Consider the following 26,615-nt stretch of genomic DNA (forward strand, 5'->3'; position numbering starts at 1 on the left):
CAGCAATTTTCTCCAGGATTTGATGGCCAGCGTGGGTGTTCTCTACCTGCTTCCAGGAGGTTCCTCCTTCCAAAATCCCCCTTTGTCTTTTGGCAGAACTTCTCCAGGCTCAGCCAACAACCTTTTGGAAACAACAGTCCCCATGATTTTGTAGTGATAAATAGGAAAGGAGTTACTGTTAAATATGGACATTCATTAGCTTTTCAGACCATCTAGGAAAATGACAACAATGCTCCAGATACGTGAGCTGAGGATGTGTGTGTAGGAAGGTCTCTTTTCTTTTACTCTGCCCTAGATCATATCAAATCCACTAAAGCCACCACAGAATGTCTGGTGAAGTCTGTTCTGGAATTGGCTCCATTTGGTAGAAGATCACTGAATCTGGGTAAAGCGAAGATGGTGACATTTTTTGGGGGTCAGAAAAAGAACAGATGGTGACAAAAGAAAAAAAACATCTCTGCTCCACCATAGTCTGAGTCTTAAATGCCAGATACTTTTAAATACACAAAACTCGATAACTATGTCCATCTTTGTGTTTCTGGATATTTGATAGAAGGTGGTGACAATCAAGTAGAAAGGCTCATTTAAAGTGGAGGAAAAAAAGCTTCAAATCCATTAGTTACTTGGAGATCTGAGGCTTCTGTTTTTTTCGTAAGAGCTCTCCTACACCTCAGATAAGTCCTCTTCACCTCGTTGCTGGAACACCTCATAAGGGGAGAGAAGACAGGAGAACAGGGGAAGTGAGAAACAACATTGACTTGATGATTACATGGCATCCTCTTCATCTTTCAAGCGGATCAGCCTGCAGTTTGTGGGTGGAAGACCAGGTTATGCAGTGATGATGTCCCCGTGGTTTTCAGCCAACACCAGGCTGTTCCAGGAGTCCTGTTTGGAGCTGGTCTGTGGAGACTGGCTGATAGCTGACTGGTAACCCTGCGGTGAAAGCTTCAGGGCTGAAATTGCAGGGTGAATAGATGATCCATGTCCAGACATGGCAGATACTGAGAATGCCTACAGGAAAAAAAAGGAAAAGCCTGTGAACAAAGCTTCAAACCATAGAGGACCATATGAATCCGTTTATGGGGACTGGTGCTATCGTAATAACGTGTCTGCAGCTTTGCTGTAGAGCTGTGTATTACAGGTTGTTCATGATACTTTGGACAGGCTCTTTCCTTCTTGTTCTAGACCCTCTTCTCTCCTAATGCTGCATACAAGGTGTCTTCTAAATCCCTTCTAAATGTCAGAAATTATAACTTTACCTCCAAAGGCTTGAGATTTCATTGGTCTTGGGCTCTACTAGCTTTCCACTGGCCTTATGTGGATTGATGGACAGATTAACAGTGCTATGAAGTGCTGCAGGTGCAAGATCAGTCCAGCAACACTCAACAACTCTTTTGTTCTCCAGGGAAAAACTCGAGTTCCTTGTATGACCCCAAAGGACAGCAACAATCATATCTAGGGTCTAGAGAACATATATGGGGTCTAAGTCTTATGAAGAGCAGCTGAGGGAACTGGGGTTGTTTAGTTTGGAGAAGAAGAGCCTGAGGGGAGACATGATCACTCTCTACAACTTGCTGACAGGAGGCTGTGGTAAAGTGGGGGTTGGTCTCTTCTCCCATGTAACAAGAGATAGAACAAGAGGAAATGGCCTCAGGTTGCACCAGGGGAGGTTTAGATTGGAGCTGAGGAAGAACTTTTTCCCTGAGAGGCCCCTGTCCCAGGCTGCCCAGGAAGGTGCTGGAGTCCCCATCCCTGGAGCTATTGCAAAGCCGTGTAGCTGAGGTGCTGAGGGACATGGGTTAGTGGTGGGCTTGGCACTGTGAGGGGAGGGGGTGGACTTGAGGATCTTAAAGGTCTTTTTCAACAAAAATGATTCTGTGATCCTGTATACTGCTGTGCCTTGGTCATGTTGTGCAATGAGGATCGTTAACGAAGGCACAGTTGTTAAGCTTGAACATAGATCACCTTCCAGGTCTGGGTGTTGTTCAGCAGGATATACGCTTGTGTGGGTGCAGTGCTGGCCCAAGGTGTCAGGTGCTGTATATGGAAGAGAGCACACCACATTACCCCGCAGCTCTCTGCCATCATCCTGGCTTGCATTATCTTTGCAGGGAGCCAACTAAGATTTAGGCTGTGTGAATTCATTCTCCTCACACTGCATTTCTCAGATCACTTAACACACATACAGACAGTGCAGGCAAAGTCAGGTAATATTGCCAAGATTTTCCTTGCTCAAGACCAATCAAATCATAAAAAGGGAACAAGCAATTTCTCACTATGGGATATATATAGCTGCCCAGCTAGAAGGAATTTCATGTTTTCAACAAAGTTCCTGCTTCTTGCTATCCTTTCATAACTGCTACTCACATCATTCAAAAGCTATATTGTGCTGTAGATGTGGTAACAAGGATGTGACGTTTTGCTTCATGGCAGAGGACATATGTCTTAAGGTGAACTCTTTGACCCCCTGGTTGAAAAGAGGCAGCAGCCTTTTTGCATGAAGGTTTTGAGGACGTTCTCACCACGTCTACCATCCTAGTTGCCATCCTTGTCCCACTGGTAGTGTCACCCCTCTGTACCTGAGAAATCGGGCTGGGGTGCCCATAATGAGATGAGAGCCCCGGTTCTGTTTTTATGGGGCGCATTTCCTCAGTGGTCGTGGCACTGCTGCTGTTGCTGGTGGAGCTGGTGGTCGGGGTAAGACTCTCGCTGCTGGATGGACCTGTGAGCAAGCAGACAGTAAACAAGGCTCTTCCCAAAGACCTTTGAGTACAGAGCTATACCCACCCACCCAAATTTACTGTAAATAAAAATAAAATGCTTAAAAATCAGTGACAAGGGCTTTGTTACTGATGAAAGGCCTCCTGACACCCCCATTTTTGAAGAATCAACCCATTTTGCAGTCAGGTGTCCAACTCATAGGACATGATGATGAGAAACACAAGTGCACACACATATACACGTGTGATAATCTCCTCTGTTCAACACTTACCTGCTGGTGTTTTTGTTTTGTTAAGGTTCTTGGGCTTGCGCTTCCTCGTCTGAATGCCCTCTTTTCTCATTGCTAAAGGCCTCGGAACCTACAGAACCAAATATAAAAGCACACTTGTTTGTCTATGGCCGTAAGGTCATCTGGGAGAACATGGTTTCAGCTATAACCTGTAGGCTTCACGAAAACCATCTCATTTAATTCAAAGCAACAAGATGGAGCCCAAAGTCACTGGTCAGCACTGCTGTGTGAAGAGATATGTCAAAGCACAGAACATGCATGCAAATGGGAATATATAAGATTTTCACACTGTATGTATAGAGTAGTTTAAAGCCAGATGGGAACAACGGCTCATGTGATTTACTTTCCTGTTTAAGCAGGAAATGCCTTTCTGGATAATGTCTGCTTTCTGGAAAGGTACCAAGTCTGTGTGGGGACGCCTCCCTGAGGAACTGATCCTACTGAAGTAGTCATCCTCATGATCGGAAATATGCTTGGATTTCTAGGAAGAACTTATTGGGTTAGGTAAGTCTTCCCCTCATCCACTTTGTTTTCCAGCTTTGACCTCTCTCATGAATGCACTTCCATCCACTGTGCAACACTGGACAACACTGAGAGCATGGATGTGTGTAAAAACCCTAGAAGTAGCAGTGAACACCCCCAGGGCCCTCAGCCCCTCCCCAGCACACTTGTGCTCCAGCCCCTTCCCCAGCTCCGCTGCCCGGCTCTGGACACGCTCTGGCCCTTTAGTGTCCCTCTGGCAGTGAGGGGCCCAACACTGAACACAGCACTCGAGCTGTGGTCTCACCAAGGCCCAGCACAGTCCTTTGTGCTTCTGACAGCTTTTTCAAGTGCCTGAATTTTGATGGGAAGGATGTAGGTCTAATTTTGTTGCATTTTAAGACTTTGAGACATGCCCTGCATGCATCACCCCTTGCCAGGATAGACATGATGTAATGCTGAAGAGGACTAAAGCCCAGAGGCACAGCAGGAGAAACAGCTCCAGGAGAGCACAGAGTTGTGCAGCAAACCCAGTCACTAGCATGGTGTTATTGATACCCTCCCCATAGAGAGCCAAGGTCAATGCATGCATTACCCCATGCAGCTTCATGTAGAGCCCGCAGGCGTTGCAGACGGGCTCCCCCTCGGCGTTTCTGCGCCAGAGTGTGGTCGTTGTCGTCTGGCAGTTGGCACAGGAGAGGCCGACGCGGCGGGAAGCCGACTGCAAGAAAATGCAGAGGAAGAAAATGTGTCAGCCCTCCAGCAGCATCTCAGATCCCAACAGCTCCAGCACGCCTTGAGTTTTTCTCTCCTCTGCCCCTTATTTCTCTATCTTTTTCTCTCCTTGCCTCGCTACAGTGTATAACACAGCTGCCTTTTACTTCCCCTCATGTCTTTCAGCTTCTACTCCACTGCCTCTCCATTGCCTCCTGCCTGCAAGGACACCTCAGCTGTCCTGGGGCATCTCAGATGATGCCAGAGACATCACCTGAACAGAGCACCAGATTTCCAGTGGGTCTAATAGTAGCTTAGAGATCCACTGCATGTGCACACAGTTACACCAAGGTATCTGGATCTCAGACCATCCTGCCCTTTCAGGCTCCCAAGCTCTTCACCTTCCAGATATCATAGCACATCTCAAGAAGATGTTATTAATGCCATGAATGTTACACGCTCCTCACTGGTTTTGCATGCTGTTGCTCTGTGGCTTGAGGGGGGAGTAAGAAAAAAATGCTTCCAATAGCAGCATTTTTCTAAAGATTGAGAGGGATCATTAACAGGAATCCCCACTAATGAAGCAGTACAGGGGACGAATGTTTTGAAGTTCTCTTTCTGGGTGAACTGGTTTAGCCAAGCTCAGAAGGCCACAGGAGAAAGTCAATGGTCTTAAAACCACATAAAATGTAATTTCTGAGCTTGGAAGCAGAGTGAGAGGTGGAGGAAGAAAAAGGCCCATCCTCTATGTCTGCCTGACTCCTCCCAGCATCCTTCAAAGCTCAGGTGTTAAGAGGTTGAGGAAAAAGTTTAGATGGGCAGTGGTCAAATGCCCTCTTTGCTTGCTGATAAACTGGGGACTGAACAAAAGTGCTAGAGCTGTTTAAAGATGCCTGGCCCCATACTGCCTGAGGAGGAGCCTATAGGGAGGAAATCTGGTGGTCTTAGACATCTGACCCAGCTCTGCAGACCCAAACAACATAGCTGTGTAATGGGGCAAAAGCCTGGGAGATGAGGACCTGGGAGCTACCAGGGATCTCCTCTGTGATCTTTGCCATTGCTTTCTCCCCATGCCTTCTCCCTCATTATAAAACAGGATCAGTTAATTTGCAGGTGCAGGACATTAAACATTGACATTCAAATACTTCTTAAGACTTCAAAAGCTGATATCCTTTTGGTGCAGAGAAACCAAACTCCCTCGTCATGTATTAGCTTCAATCATCAGCCTTTGGAAATGGACCGAGAGCCTAAAAGGCTTTCAGCAAAGACAAAAATCTCTCCTTGCAGGGCCCTCTGGAATACCTCAGTCTCCAAAGAAAAAAGGGGGTCACACAGTGACAGATTAAACCCAATCCCTTGTGCTGAATGTATTTATTCAGGTAAACCAATTATAATTGCTTTACCCACACTCCCTACATTGCATCCCTAGATGTGTCCCTCCTTTTCTGCTTGGAAATTCTCTTCCAGAAGAAAAAGCAGGAATTTGGTTGTTTTTACAAGATTTACAGATTGCCAGCTGCCCAGTCATGTGACAAAAGTGCAAGTACAGAACTGCACAGCTCTTGCATTTTATATTTTTCCTGGGGTTTCCAAGCCTTGCCAAGGCTGTGCTGAGCTAACAGCATGTGTTGCTGCTTGCTCTGAGGGATCAAGCGTGGTACCCAATGCCATTTCTGACTGCACGGATATGCCCAAGGATTACATGTAGACCAGTAAATGACAGAGGGTAAAGGCCTGTGTGCCAGAGTGGAGACACTGCCTGTCTGGGTCAGTGTGGTGGCCAGGAAGTGATTTTCACAAGAGGGCGCTGGGTGGCTGTGGCTGGTGGCCACACTCGAGCTGCTACTGTCAATTTTGACCCTTGGAAAGGACATCTGGATTTGAGTACAGACAGGTCCTGGGCGATGCAAAGGGCAGGGCAGGTTGGGGATGAAGCCTCGTGCAAGACAAGAAGTGGGGAAACATGGCCCTCCATGCTGACTTGCTGATTTATTTCTGCCTGAGGTCATGATAGACCCACGTCTCTGAGGCACAGGCTACAGAGACCTTCCCAAATCCCTTAACCAAAAGGATAGTGACAGGCAAGATAACCACACTAAGATGTTTCCATGCATACCCTATCTTGACTCCGCAGGCTTTGGGATGCTTTGATCTGCCCCACGAGATCTACTTGGCCAGTCACCATGAAGTGGGGATTAAGGACTGTGTGGGTAAGAGAAGATGAACTGGTAGTACTGTGGAGCTAAAAAGAGTTTCCTTTCATCCTAATATGCCTATAAGGATAGTAAACTAAAGACTGACCTTTGCTAAACTGACCATGGTACTGCCTCTGTGTCTTACAGCCCCTTCCACTGCCTGGCCTGGGCGTCTGCAGAACTTGTCTGGACAGCACAAGATCTTGGAGCGCACCAGGTGTGGGATAATCACCTAGTGTATTAGGAAAATCTGGACCAAAACCACCTAGATTGGGCAGATGGGGCCCCAAAGAGTTGAAACACCCTTGTCATCTCCAGCTAGCCAAGGTCTTTTTGCCTCATCCTCATAACACAGCCTTGCCCCGCACACATCGTGTGGTTGTGACTTACCAGCCTCCTCTGAGGTTTGAACAAGGGCCGGTTGATGCCATTCATCTTATGGTAGAGCCCGCAGGCATTGCAGAGGTAGTGCCCCGTGCCGTCCCTCCTCCAGAGTGGGGTGGACATGGCCCCACAGTTGACACATTCTCGCCCCTCTGAATAGTCATCAAAAAATTCTGCTGCCGTGGTGGGAGAGAAGGGAAAAAAGACTTACTTAATTAGGCAAATGTGCGTCTCATTTCTGGTCTGGTTCTCAATATTTGAGTCCAGAAGTGACATTTCAAAAAACATTCTAATTTTATAGGATGCAAGAAACGGCTTTTCTTTTCTCAGAGGAAGCCCCTGGGTTTACTGCGGAGAGGAACTCCTTTCACTGATATACACTGTTGCCTGCAGGACCTCCATGGCAGCAGGGATGTGCTGGGACACAGATACAAGGAGACAGAAATAGAAATCTTCCCTTCTGCACTGATGTTATCCAGTTTTCAACATTGAACATAGCCAGGACAAACAGATTGGGCTGGGCGAACAGTCATGTTTACAATCAAGTGCAATAGCCTGTGAATACGAGCAAACACAAGCCTGGACCCACAAACCAGGGCTGCCTAGACATCAGATAGCTGCCCTCACATCATGGGGCTGAAGCAGATGTGGGCACAGAAAGCCATGCCATGTGCCCTGCTTCCCACAGGACTACTCCTCGCCGGGCCTACAAGAGCTCTGCAGAGGTGAATGGCTGCAGAGAGACAAGGGGGAGAGAGGTTCACATGCCTTTGCCTCATTCTCTACATAAGAAGCATCTCCTGAAATTCAAGAATTCATATAGAATCATAGAATCATTTCAGTTAGAAAAGACTTTAAGATCATCAGGTTCAACCTCTCCCCTCACAGTGCCAGGCCTATCACTAACCCATGTCCCTCAGCACCTCAGCTACACGGCTTTGCAATAGCTCCAGGGATGGGAACTCCACCAGCTTCCTGGGCAGCCTGGGACAGGGGCCGACAACACCCCCAGGGCCTTCAGCCCCTCCCCAGCAGACTGGCGCTCCAGCCGCTTCCTCAGCTCTGCTACCCGGCTCTGGACATGCTTTGGCCCCTCAGTGTCCCTCTGGCAGTGAGGGGCCCAACACTTGAGCTGTAGCCTCACCAGGGCCCAGCACAGGGACATCAAGACCTTCAACCATTACAGATCAGCACATTGGCTCTTAAAATGCAATTGTGCATCTTGCTATGTGTTGTGCATGTCCACCTGCTTGTTATACAAGTATTTCATCTTTATACTGGAAGACAAGCATTCTCCAAAGAGCAAACCAACAAGATTTTGCTTCTTGCCTGATCTGTGTCTCAGTCCCATGTGGACTTTTTGCTGTCTAAAAAGGGTTACGTTCAACCGTCAACCTTATTTTCTCTTTTCTCCAGACTATTTTTGGAAAATCTGTAGGAAACTACATAACCATGAAACAGCCAAAGGATTAAAAAATTACTAAAGTGGCGCCAGGAAACAGAGACTTGGAGAAAAAAAACCTCACATGAGCCTAATTGTCCCTAGAAAACCAGGCTAAAAATGGCAAGAGATTGTGCCATCTGCCCACAGGGAAATGCTAGAACACAGTAAATGAGTGTACACATCAGGCTCTGGAACCAGAAATGAAGGAATCCAGTATCTTCTCGGCAGCTTTGGGGAATCTCATTGCAATCCTGGTGGTTTAGGAAAGATGAGAATCACCCTCCAGGTGATTTTTGTCCACGTGGATTCAGTGGTACTACAACCAATATGCCTCACTTTCCCCTTTAAATCACAATTGAGTCACAGCCAAAGTCTAGGTCAAGTGAACTTCCCTTGAAAAGAGAAGGGATTGGAACAGCTGGTCAGGAAAGAACTCATTTCCTTGAAAAATCTCAAGAAAGGAAAACATTTCACCATTTTTTTTCATCTTAGAAGTTGTTGAGGTTTCTTATTGTCATTTTCCACAGAAAAAGACAAATTATTTTCACACTGATTTTTGTCTTGTGAGAAAAATCTCTACTCCTTTGCAAAATAATTCAGTACAAAGCTGCTGACTTAACCCAGGAAGCATTTAGCAGAGCAAAGGCAGTCCAAAGGTAACAGAACTCTTGACCGATTTGAGTGGTGTCTGTGACTAATTACAAAATATCGTGCTTCCTGGAGATTTTTTGACCAGAAAAACAAAATCTTAAAGTTTTTAATCAAGGAAAAAGGAGAAAATTCCTAAGAGTCTTTCTTCAAAATGAGCATGATGCAAAGAAATGTCAAGTATGGTTATTCTTCTATTAAAAAAAAAGAGGGCGTGGAGTTGAAACCAGGCAAAGTCTATGTCTCTCGTTTTCTGACAATAAGCAGATTTGCTACTGAATATTGTTGTTTCCTAAGAGTGTGTGTGACATCCAGCTCCACCGTCCACAGTGTTTTCACTGTTGGTTTGTAATCAGACATCCAAACCAGCAGTTAATAAACACCTTGCGCCAATAAACAGGAACCACTGGTGCTGGAGACAGGGAAGGAAAAGACTTTGTTCCCAGGGCACACTTGAGACTCCACGCAATGGGTGTCTGTCCCTAATGACAGCCTTCCCAGGACCATATCAGACTGGCACGTCCCTTGGGTACACAACCCGGTGCTGAGTCAGGACGTGACATCTGCAGAGTACAGCTCTGTCAGAGCAGATAGAGCTCCTTGACCTCAAGAGAGCTCACCTGGAGGAGAAATATTCCCTCCTGCATCAATGGATGCCTGATGATGGCAAAGGAGGGGTGTCGGACACTACTGGATACTGGCAGCGTAGGCTTTAGTGAGCAAAGGGCATTTTGGCACCAATGGAGAATCACAGAATCTTTTTGGTTGGAAAATACCTTTAAAATCATCAAATCCAACCACTAACCTCACACTACCAAGCCTATTGCTAAACCATGTCCCTCAGCCCCTCATCTATGTGTCTTTTAAATATCTCCAAAGATGGAACTGGAAGGGAAGGGACTGGATTTCTTTCATCCCAAACTCAGGGATGAGGTTGCCAAGGAGAGCTCTGAGCTGACCCTCTGGCCACACAGCTGAGACATCCTAGTTGCTCTTGAAAACCTGAGGATCTACAAAATAAGGAGAAAGCATCACCTGAAGAGCTACAGCCTGCACAGTTTGTCAAGGGTGGGTATCCAACACTTAGGAAACCCAAACGTTCCCAGGGCTCAGAGTGCACAGGAACCATGATGCTCTGTCAGGCTGAGCTATATTGGGCATGGAGGTTACTGGACTTCAAGTGCACTAATTGTTTAATTTGGCATTGTTATTAATAGTGGGGGTTAAGGAGGGTCCCAGGGAAAAAAAGCAGTAGTCTTGTCTTTGCTTCCTTCTTGGCGCTGGAGCTCTAAATCCTGACATTATGAGATCCCCTGACACTTATTCCTTGTACTTAGCAGCTGGGAAAGGAAACATTTCTTCAGGCAGCCAATTGCCCAAGCGGCTCCCAGAGGGCCCTGAACAATGAGGGGGGAAGGAAAGGCTCCCCCAGTCACACTCAGGCCTATGATTTCCGTTCTCTGGCACAGGAGCCGCCGCCTGATAATGGAGATTTATGGGTCCATCCAATGACCTCTGTAACAGCCTTTCTGCTGGAAAAGATTTACTCCCTCTCCCAAAGTCAGGTGCGACTAGCAGTGGGGCAGGATTGAGGAAAGGGTTGGTTTAGGCTGAGAAGGATATCGGCCCATGGCTGAAGCAGCCTCATATGTTCTGAGTGGCCCCATTTTCCTCTTTCAGGTTCCCTCGGTTCCTTTGTCTAGCTCTGATCTTTGATAATATCAATCTTGGGATCATTCTGTCCTATTATGGGTTGGGTACCTGGTGTTGACTAATGCTAATGACCGCCTACTTAATTCTTCATAAGCTCTGACCTTTGGTCCTTGAAGCAGCTTCTTACATGAGAGCAGATCGCGAAATCTTGCTGAGTGACTGGCTGATGGAGAAGGTGGGCCAGGCCCTGTCACTGTGCTGGTCATCAGCTTGCTGTGTAAAGGGAGACCTTTTTTGCCCTCACACCTACTGTTTATGAGGACTACAACTGCCACTTTCGTGTTGCACAACAGCCTTCCTAATCTTGGGTGAGGCCCTGCTCATGCTAATGTCAGAAATACTTTCCACAATGGGACATTCTGTCCCCAGGGAGCTGGGAATAACTCTGAAGTGAGGCACTGGGGTCTGGTAGGAAAAAAAAAAAACATTCTTGGATGCTGCCTTTCATGGATCTTAGTCATTGAGAGTGGTCCTTCGTATCCGCCCGCCCCCAAGTCCACAGAGTTCAACTGGTACAGACAATGCAAGGCTCAACAAGAAAGCAGATCTGAGCACCAGCAGCCAGCCCACACCTATGGGTACTTTTTCCAGCATGGCTAGGGCATAACAGCAGCTTTGACCAAGACAAGGCCCACCCAAAGTCTGAGTACTACTGCCTTCCCATCCCAGAAAGTCAGACACTCTCTTGCAGCCAAGTCAGGTGGGAAGTTTCCCAGGGCATGAGTCTGAAGAGAGGCTTCTCTGGGTCTTTCCACCAGACTGACAGTATGGTCATTCCCAGGTCCGGACTTTCTGGGCTTCTTTGGGCTTTTCTCTAACTACTCTAAAACTGTTACCCTTGGAGAGGTCATCTTGAACATCTAAACCTGATGGATCAGGACACAGAAGGATAATAACAATAAAGTACCTCTGACAGAGATATTTTTTTAATCCTTTAGTACAGAGCCAGCAACCAATGTACAGGCTTCTGTTCACAAACCAGCCTCTACAAGGGGACAAAGAGCCCTCCCTGCACTGGTTTGGGTCAAACTCTGCTGCATGGGAAACAACCACCAAGTTATCTACCTTCTTCTGCCCTCCAGCCCCCTCCTGCCTTCATCCCCTCTGGATGAAGAGGAATGGAAAGAGACTTCCATTAATACAGCACTGGAGTTTTGTTTACAGCTGGAGGGATATTTGATATCAACATTTCCCCCCTGCAGAAGTGTCTTCTCAACCCAATGAAGCAACTCAGCAAAGGAGAAGCTGTCGTTCAAACACAGCCAAGCACTTACAAGCTCTAAACAGACCCTGAGAGCAGTTTTTTCCTGCAGAGAAGCAGTTTCCTAAAACAATTTGTTATGATAAGATGTGAGAGCCACAATCCTGTGTATACACGAATCCCAAATGGACTCTCAGGGGCACTCGCAGCTGAGGACATTGGCCCCTCGGACACATGGACACCCTGGGATCCCACCCAAGACACCCTCACACTTCTGCTTCAAGGCACTGCCATGACACCATGGTAGAGGGAAATGAAATTTGCCATTCCCAGTTGCTCAGGATGGTTTGTCCCAGGTCCCAAGACTTTCCATTAAAAAGTGACTGTGGAAATCCTTCCTACAGTTCAAGTTTTTAGGAGTCCTTCTAAAAAGCACTTTCCTGCAGCTAATAGACCCTCCAAATGAATTGTATGCGTTCAGAAGCTGAAGTTTTGAGGTGAAAAATACACCTACAAGTTTCTGGTCAGTTAAAAGTGCTGGTTGGTTCAGTACTATGGCAGAGCAGGGCTGAAATAGAAAGGAAGACAGCAGCAAAAGCCAAGGAGGGATAGAAGTAGAAAGGGCAGGGAGTGACTGAGATAAAAGACCCCACTTTTATGCATGAGGGAGATCTACAGCCAAAAGAAAGCTATTCCTTTTTTCTTTTTGTTTTACTGGGACACCACCAGCTTCACACACAGACTGAGATCAAAAAGCCCATGTGCATTACCCAACCCTTCAGCTAATGGAGCCAAGGATGTTTCCGTAAAAAAGAGGTTCTGCCCATTGTTTTTTCTTCCCCTCCTTCTCTCTCTGTTTCCCCTCTGAAAGAATTGAGGGAGGGAGGGCAGGGAAATTCATCCAGAGCTCCACTATTTTAGAGATTAATGGGACCTAGAGATGGGGTAGGACAGTGTCTGTCCAGATAGTGCCCATCTCTGGGTTAGTTACTGGTGAGACGGTGGCTCCCTCCTCTCCTCTGATGTGGATTAACAGAGAACATCACCTGTGTGATTGAAGATCTGTAGGAAACACAATTTCAAACTAAAACTGTTACTGAGAAGATTCACAGAAAGGGCTCAGCACCATCCCAGAGTATTTTGGGGTTTATCTGACGTGGAGATAATGGTTGGTTACTCAGTCGATTGCCTAGACAAAAGAGTTTTCCCCCTGCTAACCTGAGGATCCTACTGATTGCTTAGGAAACACTGACCCTATAGCTTCAAAACCTGCTGTTTTGAAAAAGCAAAGAAATCTGTTTTATCCTGGCTTTGTGAAACACCACAGTGAGACTGTTCCTGTGCAACCCTTCCCAGGCCAAATGTTTCACATCAAGGCAAAGGGAATATTGTGTCCCTCCCCTTGCAAAGCTCCCTCCTCTGCCTGCTGCAAGCCAAGGTCTATGGCACACACCATTGCCAACAGCCGAGAATACTCCTTTCCTTCGTGGATATGTTTTCCCCAGTTTGAAGGACAGTGGAGGTAGAAGCAGCCAAGGGACCAGCTGAGATCATGTGCGAGAAGGACACGATGGGAAGGTTGGTGAAGTCCTGGACCTGGATTTGAGTTCAGTTTTGGCTCTGGAACTGGCTGCCCTTGAGCAAGGCTTTTCATCTCCTGGTAATACTTTTCTTGCCCCATGAGAAGGAGCAAAGGCTCTTTTCTGCCTCGTTGAAGAGGGGCAAGAGAACAGGACAGCTTTCAAAGACCATAGTCATAGATGTGGAGACAAGCAGTGGATGGAAGAAGGGTCGGTGGAAATAGTCTGGATTCCTCTAAAGCAGATTCAAACAAGCTGCTTGTTTTGGAAACAGGCAGGAGATGGTCCTGGAGAACTGGCCAACCTGGTTGCTTGAAAAAGAATCTTCAGCACACTAGAACTACCAGACCCCAAACCACCAAGTTCAGTGTTTGTAGCAGAGCTGAGTGGACAGACTGTCGACCCACACACTGAAGTGCTATGATCCATATCCAAAAGACATACAGTACACAGAAGACTGGCACACCAACACCCTGAGGAGATAGAATGCTTTTAGTCAGAGCACTTGCTGTCTACCCCTTTGATATCAACCTGGTGTCCTACAGCAGCTTCTGCTCGCTATCAACTTGTGTGGGACTGAACTCCAAGGTCTGCTTTCTTTTGCTGAGATGCATGCCTGATCCCATCCAGCAAGGTGACCGCCTCTTTCTCACTCCTACTTCCATTCTTACACTTGTAAATATCTGAGACTCTTCTGATAAACAGGAGATTTCTCTGCTTATCGACTGTCCAAATATTTTTTAACCAATCTTAGGTTAGCACGGAAAGCCCGGGATAGGACCATTCACAGCCTGGGGTCTGCTTGGCAGGAGGCACCTGCCTTTGTCTTTTGACAAAGGAAAAACTACTACAGTGTTATCCTGCTTGAAATGTGACATCTCCAAATAGACGTGCCTTACCAGAGGCTCTTCTTTGATGACTGCAAGGGAAAGGTTGCAGAATCACTGAATGGTTTGGGTTGGAAGAGACCATGTAGTGCAAGCCCCCCATTGTCTGGTCGACAGTGGGAACTGGCCTTATGGCTACTGGGTAACTGCTGAACCCTGACGCTAAGCCCAGCTAATGGGGTATGGCCATGTTCAGATGGTCTGACCCCAAACTACATCCAAATTGCTTCCCAGGACCTGCTCCAGGAGATGATCGAGTCAGGCTGAGATGGCCTGTGCTTGGTCCACGCTAATGATTGAAGAGCGTGCTCTGTGGAGTTCTCAGAGCTGATACCTGGCACTAGTTCATCATAAAGCATGACAGTTTTCACATGCTCCTGGCCCACTCAAGCTTCTACAGAGCATCTGAGCTGAAACTCCTTAAACCACAGGAACCCAATGGTTTGTAGTTGTATGCCCTGTCTGTCTGATGGTGACCATCTGTCTGTCTGCAGAGATGACTACCAGCAGCCAGGTGGACCAAAGCCATCTCTGAGCCCAGGGAAATTGGTGCTGTCTGGGATCATTAAAGGATATCAGATATCCAGATGTATGCAGATAGCAGAGCCAAAATCTTCTGAGTAGTGGGAGAGGGCACAAGGGGAGGCAGAAAAAAACACAGGCTAGGAATTAGGAAAAGCATTTTCATTAGAAGGTGGGCTTTTCCAAGTCTCATCCACATAAAGCCACAACTGACCTCAGCTGCTACCACTGATCATCCTGCTTCAAGCAAGAGGCTGAACCACAGATCCTCTAACCTTCATTTCTATGATCCCACAACTCCAGAAACTCAAAGTTTCTGTGGGTTTTTTTGCCCCCAAATTGGTGCAGATCAGAAGGAAATACTTTTATCCAGGTCAAACAAGCAAAATCCTGCTTGGAGGAGTACAATAAATTGTATTATTGTTATCAAATGTTGTATATGTATTATACATTTGTATTTATACATGTACATATTTGTAAACATGTATTTTTATATATATACACATATACCATGTCCAGAAGAATGCCATTGTAGCATGCTAGGACTCTTCTTGAATCAATTTTCTCTGGTTTTACTATGTGAGTTATCACTTTATGACTATTTAGAACAAAGCTATTTAGAATTGTGTGTGTATATATACAACTCTAATACACACACACATACATCTATACTGAAAAGCTCACATTTATATAGAAACCTTATCTATAGCATGTGTAGGGATATGTAAAATATGTAGGTTATACACTACTCCTTGTCTCTCTGCACAACAGCACTAACCAGTACTGATGATAGGATCATAGAATCATTTCAATTGGAAAAACCTTTAAGCTCATGGAGTCCAACCCCTCCCTTCAAGGTACCAAGCCCACCCTCTGACAGCCCTCTCAGGGAAAAAGTTCTTTGTCAGCTCCAATCTAAACCTCCTCTGGGACAACTTGAGGACGTTTCCTCTTGTCCTATCATTCATTACTGGAGAGAAGAGACTGACCCCTACCTCACTACAGCCTCCTGTCAAGGAGTTGCAGAGAGTGATGATGTCTCCCCTCAGGCTCCTCTTGTCCAGGCTGAACACCCCCAGGGCCCTCAGCCCCTCCCCAGCACACTTGTGCTCCAGCCCCTTCCCCAGCTCCGCTGCCCGGCTCTGGACACGCTGCGGCCCCTCAGTGCCCCTCTGGCAGTGAGGGGCCCAACACTGAACACAGCACTCGAGCTGCGGCCTCACCAGGGCCCAGCACAGGGGACGGCCACTGCCCTGGGCCTGCTGCCACACCACTGCTGATACAAGCCAGGGTGCCACTGCCCTTCTTACCCACCTGGGCACACTGCTGATGGTCATGTGCATATCCAAACCTCTGCCCCAGGTTTCATTAGCTGACTCATCTATGCACAGGCTCTGTGCATGTGCAGAGGTGTTAGACTGATAAATCCCACTCAGAGGAGCCACACCAAAAGTCAGGCCAGATCCTCTCCTCTCTATGGGCTTCCAGACAGGGGCAAACAAAAAGGTGTTTGCTACGCTTCATCACGTTACAGGGGACAGTCCGTTTGTCTAACCCCTGGCCCTACTCTTTTCCTCTTTTATTAGCTATTCTGAGTGTTAAGTCAACTCAGCCCCCAAGCGGGAGGGGAGGATGGAGCGATTCTCCCGGTGGCCGATAACGCATCTGCAAAGGTCAGTTCGTGCAGAAACTGCAGCCCAGGGCTGAGAAAGCGGCAGGTACCGAACTTATCAGGGCGACATATAACTTGCAGGTTTTTGTAGCTCAATTGATTGGACTTTTTATCTAAAATAACAGGCATTATAAGATAGGGGAAAGTCAAGATAAGGAAGAAAATTGAGTAGGTCTTGAATCGAGCTCAGCTTGGGGACAGGTTCAAACTCCCACACCTGCCCCACAGGAATCAATGAAAGTTTCTTGGCTTTGTCCACTGGTTTTGAAATGCGGCTGAAGTTGGGTGAACTTTGAGACCGCAGCGTTTATTCTGTGATTATAATTAACCTGCTCACCCGTTTTTATTGATTTTGCATGCAGGGAGGTGACAGAGTCTGACTACGATATCGGTTTAGGGATAGAAATGGTTGGGGAGGAGAAGCAGTGGGGCAGGCAGTGGGGTGGGCAGCGGGGTGGGCAGCTAGCCCTGCCAGAGTGAAACCCTTCCCCACCTGGAGGAAATGGGAAGGAGATACAAGGTGAATTTCACCCTCCTGCTTGTGCTGAGATCTGGGAAGACCCTTAGGAACAGATCTTCACATCCAGAGGGTCAGGATAAATCACAGCATCCATTATGTGCCCCATTGAAACAAAGAAGGACTGAACGTGGAAAGCCTTGGTTGAGCCCAGGATACAGTGCAACCTCCCAGCCCAGGGGAGCATGACAAGGAAACATCCCCACGAGCCAGCTGCCCCTCTCGTGCTCCACATGGCCAAGGCATGTCCCAACTCACTCTCCTTCCGAGTAGCCAGTCCCCTGAGCAGCCAGCCCCTGGGGCCAGTACTCCCTTCCCAAAATAATCTCAGACATCTGGGGCCAAACATGCCACTCGGAGGAGTCCTGATGTCTGGGGCTCACCACCTCACTGATTTCTACAGCTCCAGCACTGCAAAGCTTTGAATACTAAATAACGATGTCTCTCTGGTTTGCAAACGCAAGAGCCTGGTTTGGAAACTCAAGTTTAAATAATAAATAACAGGGTTGGGGTTTTTTTAAAATCTCTTCTATAGTTTCAGCGTGTAGGAATTAGGGATTCTCAGCTTTTCTCCTGTCCAAAAAAAGTTGCTCCTTCCCTTGCAAAACCAGAGCCTGACGTACGATATAACATGACTCCGGAAGCTGGAGCTTGAAGGAAAGCTGAGGCTCATGGAGGCATTAATGACTGGCAGCAGCCAGAGGCAGGCAGATAGGAAGCAGGAGAGAGAGAGACTTGTCTCCTAAAATTGTTCGGGGATGTTTGCAGAGCCAAAGGAGACAGCCCACTCCCCTGGCCCCTGAAGCCAGAGGATAAACTGGACCTTCCAAAAATACAGGCATGGCCAGAGGGCACTGTGTAAGCACGAGTTGGGGAAAAAAAACCCCAAAAAGCAAGAATTGGCAAAATCTTGCTCCAAGGGAGCAGCATGGTCTCCTTCTCCCCTCTCTGCTCCTTCTCTGGCCCTGGTCTCTTGCACTAGGTACAAGTTTTAACCTCTTAGGAGACACCAACGGCGGCAGCAGCCCCGGCTGGAGGCATTGATCGGTGGGAAACAGCTCAGCTTTGGGGAGGAGAGCAAGAACCAGAAGCAGCGTCCCATCACAGGACCTCTCCTGAAATGCTCCCCTGGCAGACACCGACCTCATTCCCAGGGATTAGGAGGAAACATTTCCAGGCAGCAATTTTATTATCCCAAATACAGGAGTGTCCAGCACCAGTCCCTGGTGGAGACGGGAGACAGGCGCTGCTGCATCCCTCATCCCACTGCCCTCACCCCACCTTGGGTGGAAAACTTACTTTTCCTTGACTTTCCAGGAATTTGGGGTTTTTAATTTTTTTTTTTACCTCTTTCACAAGCAAAATTAATTTCCAAGTCTCTCCCAAGGCTGGCCTGAGCTGATCAAGCCCAACTGTCTACGATAAGGGGCTCGCCAGATAAGGGACTCGCCAGCTTCACAGGTCACTAAAAATAAAGTTAAAAAACAGCACAGATCCCTTCACACTGCAACGTATAAACCAAGCAGCTGCTTTCCAGAAAGAAAAGAAAGGTCCCACTGTCTTATGGGGCTCTACTTTTCCAAGAAACCCTTTAGTCCCCAAATAATTTGCTAAGGGCTGTATTGCTTCCCTATGGAAGCTTCTCGCAAGGGCCTGATTCTGCGCCGGCCCCAGATGAACCTCCCTTTGCTTTAAAACAGGGATGATTTCAGCTCTGAGCAAGGTGTGGGAGGACGAGGGTTGAGGGCTGGTTTTGTTTTTACACAGTCCATACCGAATATGTTTACTGGGGGAGCCTGATCCTACCTGGGCAAAACAGCAGGATTGGTCTGAGAAAGACAGAGAAAACAGCAGAAAAACATGGGAACGAGCCAAATTTGCTCCTCTAAAAGCAAAAGATCCATCCTGCCTACATTTAGGTGTCCACCTAATTTAGCAACCAAAAAATCCTGTGGGCCAACAAATAACTGAGAAAAAAAAACCCCATAACTACTGGGCACTTCCTTGGATAAGAAAACATTATTTTTGCTTCCAGCTGACACGGCCCCAGACTTGCAGTTAAAACCCAGACCTTGCCAAAACCTGAAAGCTGAAATGCTTCAGCAATGATGGTGGGGTCAGATCTATGTCCAGCTTGGAAAATCTCTGCCCAGATCTTCTTTCCTATTAGACCCAGTGCCTGCCTGCCTGTGGTTTTGTTTTGGGAGAGTGGAGGTAATAAGAAAATCCAGCTCCAGCTTGTCGTCTTGAAAAAGAAATCAACCCCGAGTGTTCAAAAGGGTGCGAGAACATGAGGAACGTTGCAAGCTCAAGCGTACCCTGTAGCAAGCGACCTTCTGGAAAAAGTGCAAGGGATAAAAAAAAAGACCCTCTAATTTCTGACGACGGCATTGCTCGGTGCGGCACAAACATGGTGGGGGTCCAAAGAGCCTTTGATGCCACTTGGAACCGCCACTGCAAAGCCAATGGTGATCAAATTATTCTCCGGTGCTGTCACACACGCGTAAGCACCCGTGTGTAAAGACCTCACTGCCCTGGCATGGCAGATAATTGGGTTTAATTTGTCGTTACAGATGTATTTACAGCTTGGACCGGTCACTGTGACCGATGACGTGGGGAAGGACTTGTGAAGGCCGGTGAGACTTTAATATTGGGCTGTAATGCTGAGGAGTTACCGTAGACAACTGCAAGGGTTTTGCCCCACAAAAGGGACATGCGAAGTTTTTTCTTCCCCCCTCCAAAATAAAATCCCTCTGTATCTAACCTTATGCTGAAATTTGCTTTTATAATTCAGATTAATTTGGGAGGTAAGAGCACATTCTCACGTATCTCCCTGGTTATTTAAGCAGCATTTCACACTCATCCACCAAAGGCATATTTACACCTTCCTGCCAGACAGCAGCGTGAATTCGGAATCCATTGAATATTTGGCATTTCCAATCACCTTTTCTGTAGCCCTACAGGCAGAATTACACACAATCCACACCCCTAAAGCAAACCAGACCCATAACAACCCAACCTTGCCGTTACAACTGAAGGATTTGGGCAGCACCATGGCATTATTTGGGGATCACACGTCCCTGTCAAGCAGGACCGGCACAGCCGTCCCGTCAAAAAAATCTGCATTTCTGCCTTCCCACAGTGAGCAAATCCCATGATATGAGCTCTCAGATCCCTTCCTGGTTTTGCAGGCAGTGGAGAGCCCCAAATGGGAGGCAGACGCTTTGTTAAGTCTTTTTATAATAGGGCTGCAAAAACTTCGAAGGACTTGAGATATTCAATTGAATCCCCCCACCTTCTTCTGCCACGTAGAAGAGGAGATCGATGATCCATGATCCCATTTCTGCACCTCTCCTTCAGTAAGGAAATTGTAGGGAGGATAGGACACACAGGGCTGGTGTGTGAATTTGGGAACAAAACCTCTAAAAGATGATCTGTTATGTTTTCTCCCTTTTTTTCCTACATATGCAAAGCTCTGTGTGGCTCGAGGAGCAAAAATTTCATCTCTGTGCCAATGAGAAAGAAGATTTCGGCAGGTTTCAGGGCTACACTATCACTCTTTTTTTTTTCTAATCAGATTTTCCTTAAATTTACATTTTTCCACTTATGTTTTAAGTGGAAAATCCTTCCCCAGCAACAACAGTCTGCTGACCTTCAGGCACAAAAACTTGCTCATCTCTCTGCACCTCTGCTTTTTCACCCGATTGGGGATTTTTATTTGCTGGTCGGTGCTTTGGTGGTGAGTTGTTTTTTCAAGGCATCCTTAATTTTTCAGAGTGAGACCATTTGGCCATTCAAAATACCCATCTGTGCTTGGGATAACCAGTTTTGGGGAGCCCCTCTCCTCCTGCTGAGCCAGAGATTCCTCATCAACAGCAGAGGACCGAGGCAGCAGGATCAGGCCCAAGTTCCCCTGGGAAACAGAACCTGATGAACACTCATCTATTTCCAAAGATTTTTTTTCTTTCCCCCGAAATTGGTGGAAATGAATATGGAGAGAGCAAAATGTAGGCTGTCTCCTTAAAAAAATATTACTGTTATTGTTAGAGGGATCAAGACACGTACAGGAGTGCATGTGCAGGGGAGAAAAAATAATTAATCCTGGCTTAATAAAGTCTTAGATTCAGTGCCACTGGCCACTGCCTTCAGTTTCATGAGCCTTTATAATGTATTATATACTACTCCATAACTGCTCTGTGCAACACCTGCATTTGTATTTGGTAGTAAAGTGGAGTTTTCAATGAAGGAAAGGTCTTATTAATGAAGGTGCTATAGTGCATGGCAGATTTATTATTAATGTTGCTTTATTTACAGTTTAAAATATGCTGTTTGGGGATTTGGGGAGTAGTAACCGGTTGCATGTTTGAGCTTCGTCTTGCTGAAAAATTAGAAACCCGAGTCTGCGGGTTTCATCCCAAATCCCAGACTGACTGGTGACAATTAAATTAGGCAGGAGAACAGACGGGTACTTGAAACCCGGGGAGTTGGGCGGGAGGAGGGGGGAACAAAGCCCTGGACCAACCTCTCCCATCAGAGGGGACGAGGTGAGAAATGCAAAACAGGAGATGTAGAGTCCCCTGCAAAAATGCACACACGTCCTACAGCCCCATTCCTCCATCCTATGATCCCATCCCTCCGTCCTACAGCCCCATCCTTCCATCTTACAGCCCCATCGCTCAGTTCTATGGCCCCTTCCCTCCGTCCTACAGCCATATGCTTCCATCTTACAGCCCCGTCCCTCCGTCCTATGGCCCCATCCCACTAAAGGTAGGGACAACAGAGCTGCTGCGCTCCCTCCATTGCCCACTGACCCACGGGAGGAGCAGACAGCTTGTCCTTAGGGGTACAGGGAAGGTCAGGGGCTGCTTGTAGGGCAGAAGGTTGTAACAAATGCCGATGAGTCACTGGAAATGCCAGCCCAGGGATGCTACAGGGCGAATCTCATAGCATCCCTATGGGAAAGCTTAAGATCTGGTTCACAATCTCTCCCCCACCAGCAGTAGAGAAGTCATTTTCCAAGCCAGCGTCTGCTGCAGGCTTTGATCTTCCCAGATGCTGCTGCTGTGTTCAAACGATGCCTGTTCGGGGAACCCTGACTTTGCCTTAGTAAAAACAAAATGCAAAGCACCTTTCAGAAATGCCCACAGCCGCTAGACCCCTGAACGGGTCCCGACAACATCAAACTCCCCAATGTCACAGCAAAAAGAAAAAAACAACCTTTTTTTCTTTTTCCCAAAAAGAAAAATTACGAAGGGATATGGGGGGAAGGGAGGAATGGCAAACCAGAATCTGGCCCTTCATTCCCAGGCTGGAAAAACCCGGGAGGCAGCAAGCAGCTCCCGTGCTGCCCTCGATCCCCACTCCTCTCCGCCTCGAGAAGGGGGAAGGGGCATGCTGTTCCTACTTGCTAATTCTGAGACAGATCTCAAGCAGTTTGTGGCTCTGGAGGTGAAATCTCCTGAAAGGAGACTTTGCAGAGGGTCGTTTTCATGCCTCATTAAGTCGGGAATTTACTGTAATGCCATCCCAGGCAATGCCTGGAGCAAGTTCACGGCCTCGACTGCAAGGTCTGATCCTGCCCTTCAGGGTAATGAAATCGTTCGCCAAACTTAGCCTGAAAAGCCCCAATTCGGCATTTTGAACTCAAATAGGGAGAAACTTTTTCAAATAGGCCCATGTAATTTAAGCACCCATCCTCCCCAGCCCTTTATACCACAGAGCTGCGTTGGCACGTTTTAACCCAGACCAAAATTCCTCTTAGCAGGGAGAAACAAGAAGTTCTGTATTTCTTGTAGTACCATTTTCTTTTAACTCATTTTCACTAAACTTCCCAATGCTTTGCTTTATACTGATTAAAAATAAAGTCCTGTCCAGTTGCGTAGGTTGCATGTCTGTGTCTGCACGTCCAGCTACACCTGCACAGATTTCCTTATTAAAAATGATAATTATCAATATTCTTATGACCTGCAATTAGCAGAGGTGCTGCAAAGTTGGTGCTTCTCCAGGAAGCAAAATCCCTGGAGGAAACGAGAACGCTGCAAAAAACCAACTTGATTCAGTACAGCTTTGAGTGAAAGATTTTGCTTCCACCTTGAGATTGCGCAGAGAATGAAAAAAAAGAGGAGTTTTAGTCCTAAGGAAAGGCAAAGAAAGGAGTCTGAGCTCCCAACTGTGCCAGGGACCGCTGGGGTGCTGAGCCAGGCTCGGATCTGTTATTGAAGCGGGTTTGTGATGGGTGCAATACACACGGTGTTTCCCCCCCCACACACACACACTACATCAGAGCTTTTCGCCCTTGCTGATGAAAAAAAGAGAAAAAAAAAAAGAAAAAGAAAGAAAGAAAAAATATCTTCTCTCTTCTCAGAAACTGCCACAATCCCCTCGATACCCAGAGTCTGTGCAAAGCATCGCCCCGGCTGCCAGCAGCGCTGCATCCCGCCTCGAGGGGAAGAGGGAAAGAGGCAGGTCCAGACCTCAAACTACTTGCCTTGGGAGCTGCCTTCCAAAGAAGAAAAAAAAAAAGCATTTTAATCCCGAATTTAAAACTCACCACCTTTCAGGCAGTTTCGTTTCGTTGATTTGGGTTGGGTTTGGTTTTTTTTTTCTAATTAAAAACCAGGCATTTCTTATTTAAAATCCAGGTGTTTTTTCCACATTAAAGATAGAAACACAATTAGACGGACGCTGTTATTAAAACAGCCCGGGTTCTGCCGCGGCGCCGGAGACGAGACCGCGAATGCAGCCAGCATCCGCACGGGGACCTGGCGACGGAAAAAGGATCCCGGCTTCTTCCTCCTTCATTACTGACCATTAACATTTTCTGGATTGGCTCAACATCTTCCCCGTGCTATTTAAAAGCTCAGATAAAAGTCCTTTTTGCCACCAAACTGCAGGCTGCGAGACCTGTCACGCAAACCCGCTGCTTAACACGGGATTTGAAACCCTCTAAGTCACTATGCTCAATCTCTGGCACCTTAAAAGCCTCACGGCTATTTCTGCAAGTGCAATTGTTCATTTGCATGATTTTGGTTTGACTTTATTTTCATTACTATGAACTCTTTTGAGGCCACTGCAAAAAAAAAAGGTGATTTTTTTTTTCCCCCTCAAGGATGAGATGGCACCGTGGCTAAGTTCTTATGTCCTTGTTTATCTTCAGTTACTATGTAATGATTTGATTTATTCTGCTTTTTTCCCCCTATACAATCTACCTTTCCACGGCTTCCCCAAAACATCGCCCGCTGCCCAAAATTTTATCCTTAAAGATAATCTGTTCCCTATTTTGTACTATTTCATAATTAAGGCAATTTCATTTAAGCCTGAAGAAAAGCAAAAGGTACAGACAAGGCCAAGCCTTCACCAGCTTCACTCTCTATAACCTCTTAAAATAATGCTGAAGAGAGAGCAAATTTTGCCAGACACGGTGGGGAAATGATTTACCACAATTATCGTTAAAGAAAACAATCTGAAAAGGCATCTGCAGACAAATCTGAGTTATTTTCTTCGTTAACCCTGACTCCGAAGCTGACTAAAATACCTTCATGGAGAGAAGACGAGGAGGAAAGAAGCATTTATGAAACGGTGATGCAAATATGTGCTCCACATTTCTCTCTCTTTCTGTCCCTTATCCCTTTTGGTTTTTTATTCTATATAGCAGAAGCCTTCTTCTGCCATATAGAATAAAAAACAAAAGGGATATTTTAAGCTATTGAGGCTGATTTCTGGTTGCAGGACCCAGGGGCACTGAATGAAGTTAAAGTCTCCGTGATTGGCACAAGCAATCGGGTTTGAGATGTTTTGGGGCAAGGAGAAGCTGAAATACAGAGCCAGCTTGTTCAGATGTGGTTGTGAGTCTCCCAAAAAGCCTGATAATAAAGGTAGATGTGTTCCTCTCTTTCCCTGTTGCTTCTCCCTCCTCGGCACCAAATTTCCCTTTGCTTGTCCTTTTTCTGGCCTAACACCTTTCCAAAAATTAAAGGAAAGCGACTTAACACAAGGGAAGACCTGGGGATCACGGGCCGAACTTGGAAGTTTCCCCCATTTTACACCTGAAGCAAGCTGCAGAAGAGGCTGCTGGAACACCGTGGAGCATCGTGGTCCTGTACACCCCAGCCCTCCCCACTGCAGCCCCTGAATCCCCTCGGAACTGCTTGTGGAGCCAGCAGGCCCCAGCGTGGGATTTCAGCACAGCATTTCTTGCCCCTCCATTATCTGTATTTTTCATAAACTGTGATCCTCGAGGATATGTCAAAATGGTAATTGTGTAGAAAAAAAAAAAAGAGTGAGACAGACAAAAAAAGGGGAGACAACCCCAGCGCCGTGGGGACCCCCACAGTGTGCGGCCAGAGAATCAGCGCTGGCGGTGACATCCCAAATTTCTCCCTCCTGCCCTTCGTGTGTCCTTGAAGAGGGGTGCGTGCGACAAAATTTGGGGCAGGGAGGATGGTGGCAGCGGGGTGAAACCCTCCCTCCCCTCTCCCAGCCCTGGCTGCGCTCACCTATGTTGGCGTGGCGGGCGGCGGCGGGCGTCCCTCGGCTCTGCAGGTTGTGCAGCATGGGGCTGTCGAAGGGGGAAGAAGTCCAGGTGGTAGCCATTTCGGGGCTCATGTAAGCCGGGTAAGGGGTGGAATAGGAGCCGCCGAACCCCCTGCCGTACTGCTCCCTCCCGTTCGCAGAAAGGTTCAAGGAGGTGCTGTAAGCCGCCGCAGCTTCTCGGGAAGAGGTGGCGGGGATGGGGGTGCTGGTGGAGAAGGAGAATCGAGGTGACACGGGAGGGTGAGAAGATCCGGGGTTGTAGGCGACGCTTTCGGCTCCGGGTTGAGTCCAGATGGAGTGGCTGGAGACGGGGCTGCCTTGCTGGGAAGAGCCGCTGCTCTGGAGGTAGGGCAGGCTGGGGAGCATGGAGGTGACCCTCGTGGTGGGCACATAGACGGGGGACGCTGCGGCCGCGCTGTGCATGAAGCCACCTGCCCCTTCGTACGCCGGAGGGCCGGGGTTAGCTGCCATGGCTAAACTCTGGTACATCTCGCCACCGGCCTCCCCAAACCCCGGCCGGGACCCCGGCCACAATCCAGAGCGATGGGGAGCGGGTAAAAAACCCCACGCTCCACTTTCGCCTGCGGTGAGCGGTGGCTGGAGCGGTCTCGAGTGAGTTTACAGCCTTCCAGCCAAAACCAAAACACCACCAGCGATGCAATTTTTCCTCCACCCTCCCCCCTTTCCCCACCGCCCACCTTCCCCACCTTCAGCAGGTCCGGCCGCCTCTTCTAGACCTAAAGCAAGAAGCCCAGGTCCCTCCGCAGGAGAGCTTTAGCTCCCGCCTGGATTTAGCTTCTCCCACCCGGGCTCCATCCATCACCTCCCGGCGCCCCCCACCCACCCCCCCCGCCCTCCACGATGGGGCAGGGCAGCTTAAAACCTTCGGTCAGTCTCCTCCCAGCCTTTCTCCCTTCTCCCCCCCGCTCCCCCCCGCCCCGTCCAACAACACCTCCGGGGGAGGCACGGGGGGATGCGGACAGGGATGCGGTAGGAGGTGGCGGCCGGACCGGCCTCCTCTCCTTGGGGCGGAGGAGATAAGGAGGTTAGAGCAGTCTTGGGGGAGGGGGGAGAAGGAGGGGGGTACACAGCCTAGAAGGTGAGAGACAACGATGG

At 47.7% G+C, this 26,615-nt stretch overlaps 1 protein-coding gene across 2 annotated transcripts; it reads right to left on the reverse strand.

Annotated features, from left to right (window-relative positions):
* Positions 1-828: 828 nt before the first annotated feature.
* GATA4 (GATA binding protein 4) lies at positions 829-25,988 on the reverse strand. Of its 2 annotated transcripts, none has more exons than XM_061990124.1 (6): positions 25,463-25,988; positions 6,790-6,956; positions 4,086-4,211; positions 2,993-3,080; positions 2,580-2,722; positions 829-1,011 (listed from the first exon to the last, which is right to left on the reverse strand). In XM_061990124.1, the coding sequence occupies exons 1-6, from the start codon at positions 25,986-25,988 to the stop codon at positions 829-831; spliced, it is 1,233 nt and encodes a 410-aa protein (XP_061846108.1). The 2 variants fall into 2 exon arrangements, with proteins under 2 accessions (XP_061846108.1, XP_061846107.1); XM_061990123.1 differs by having other exon boundaries at positions 6,790-6,959.
* Positions 25,989-26,615: the final 627 nt, after the last annotated feature.

Source organism: Colius striatus, chromosome 2 (genome assembly GCF_028858725.1).
Source record: "Colius striatus isolate bColStr4 chromosome 2, bColStr4.1.hap1, whole genome shotgun sequence".
NCBI lineage: Eukaryota > Metazoa > Chordata > Aves > Coliiformes > Coliidae > Colius > Colius striatus.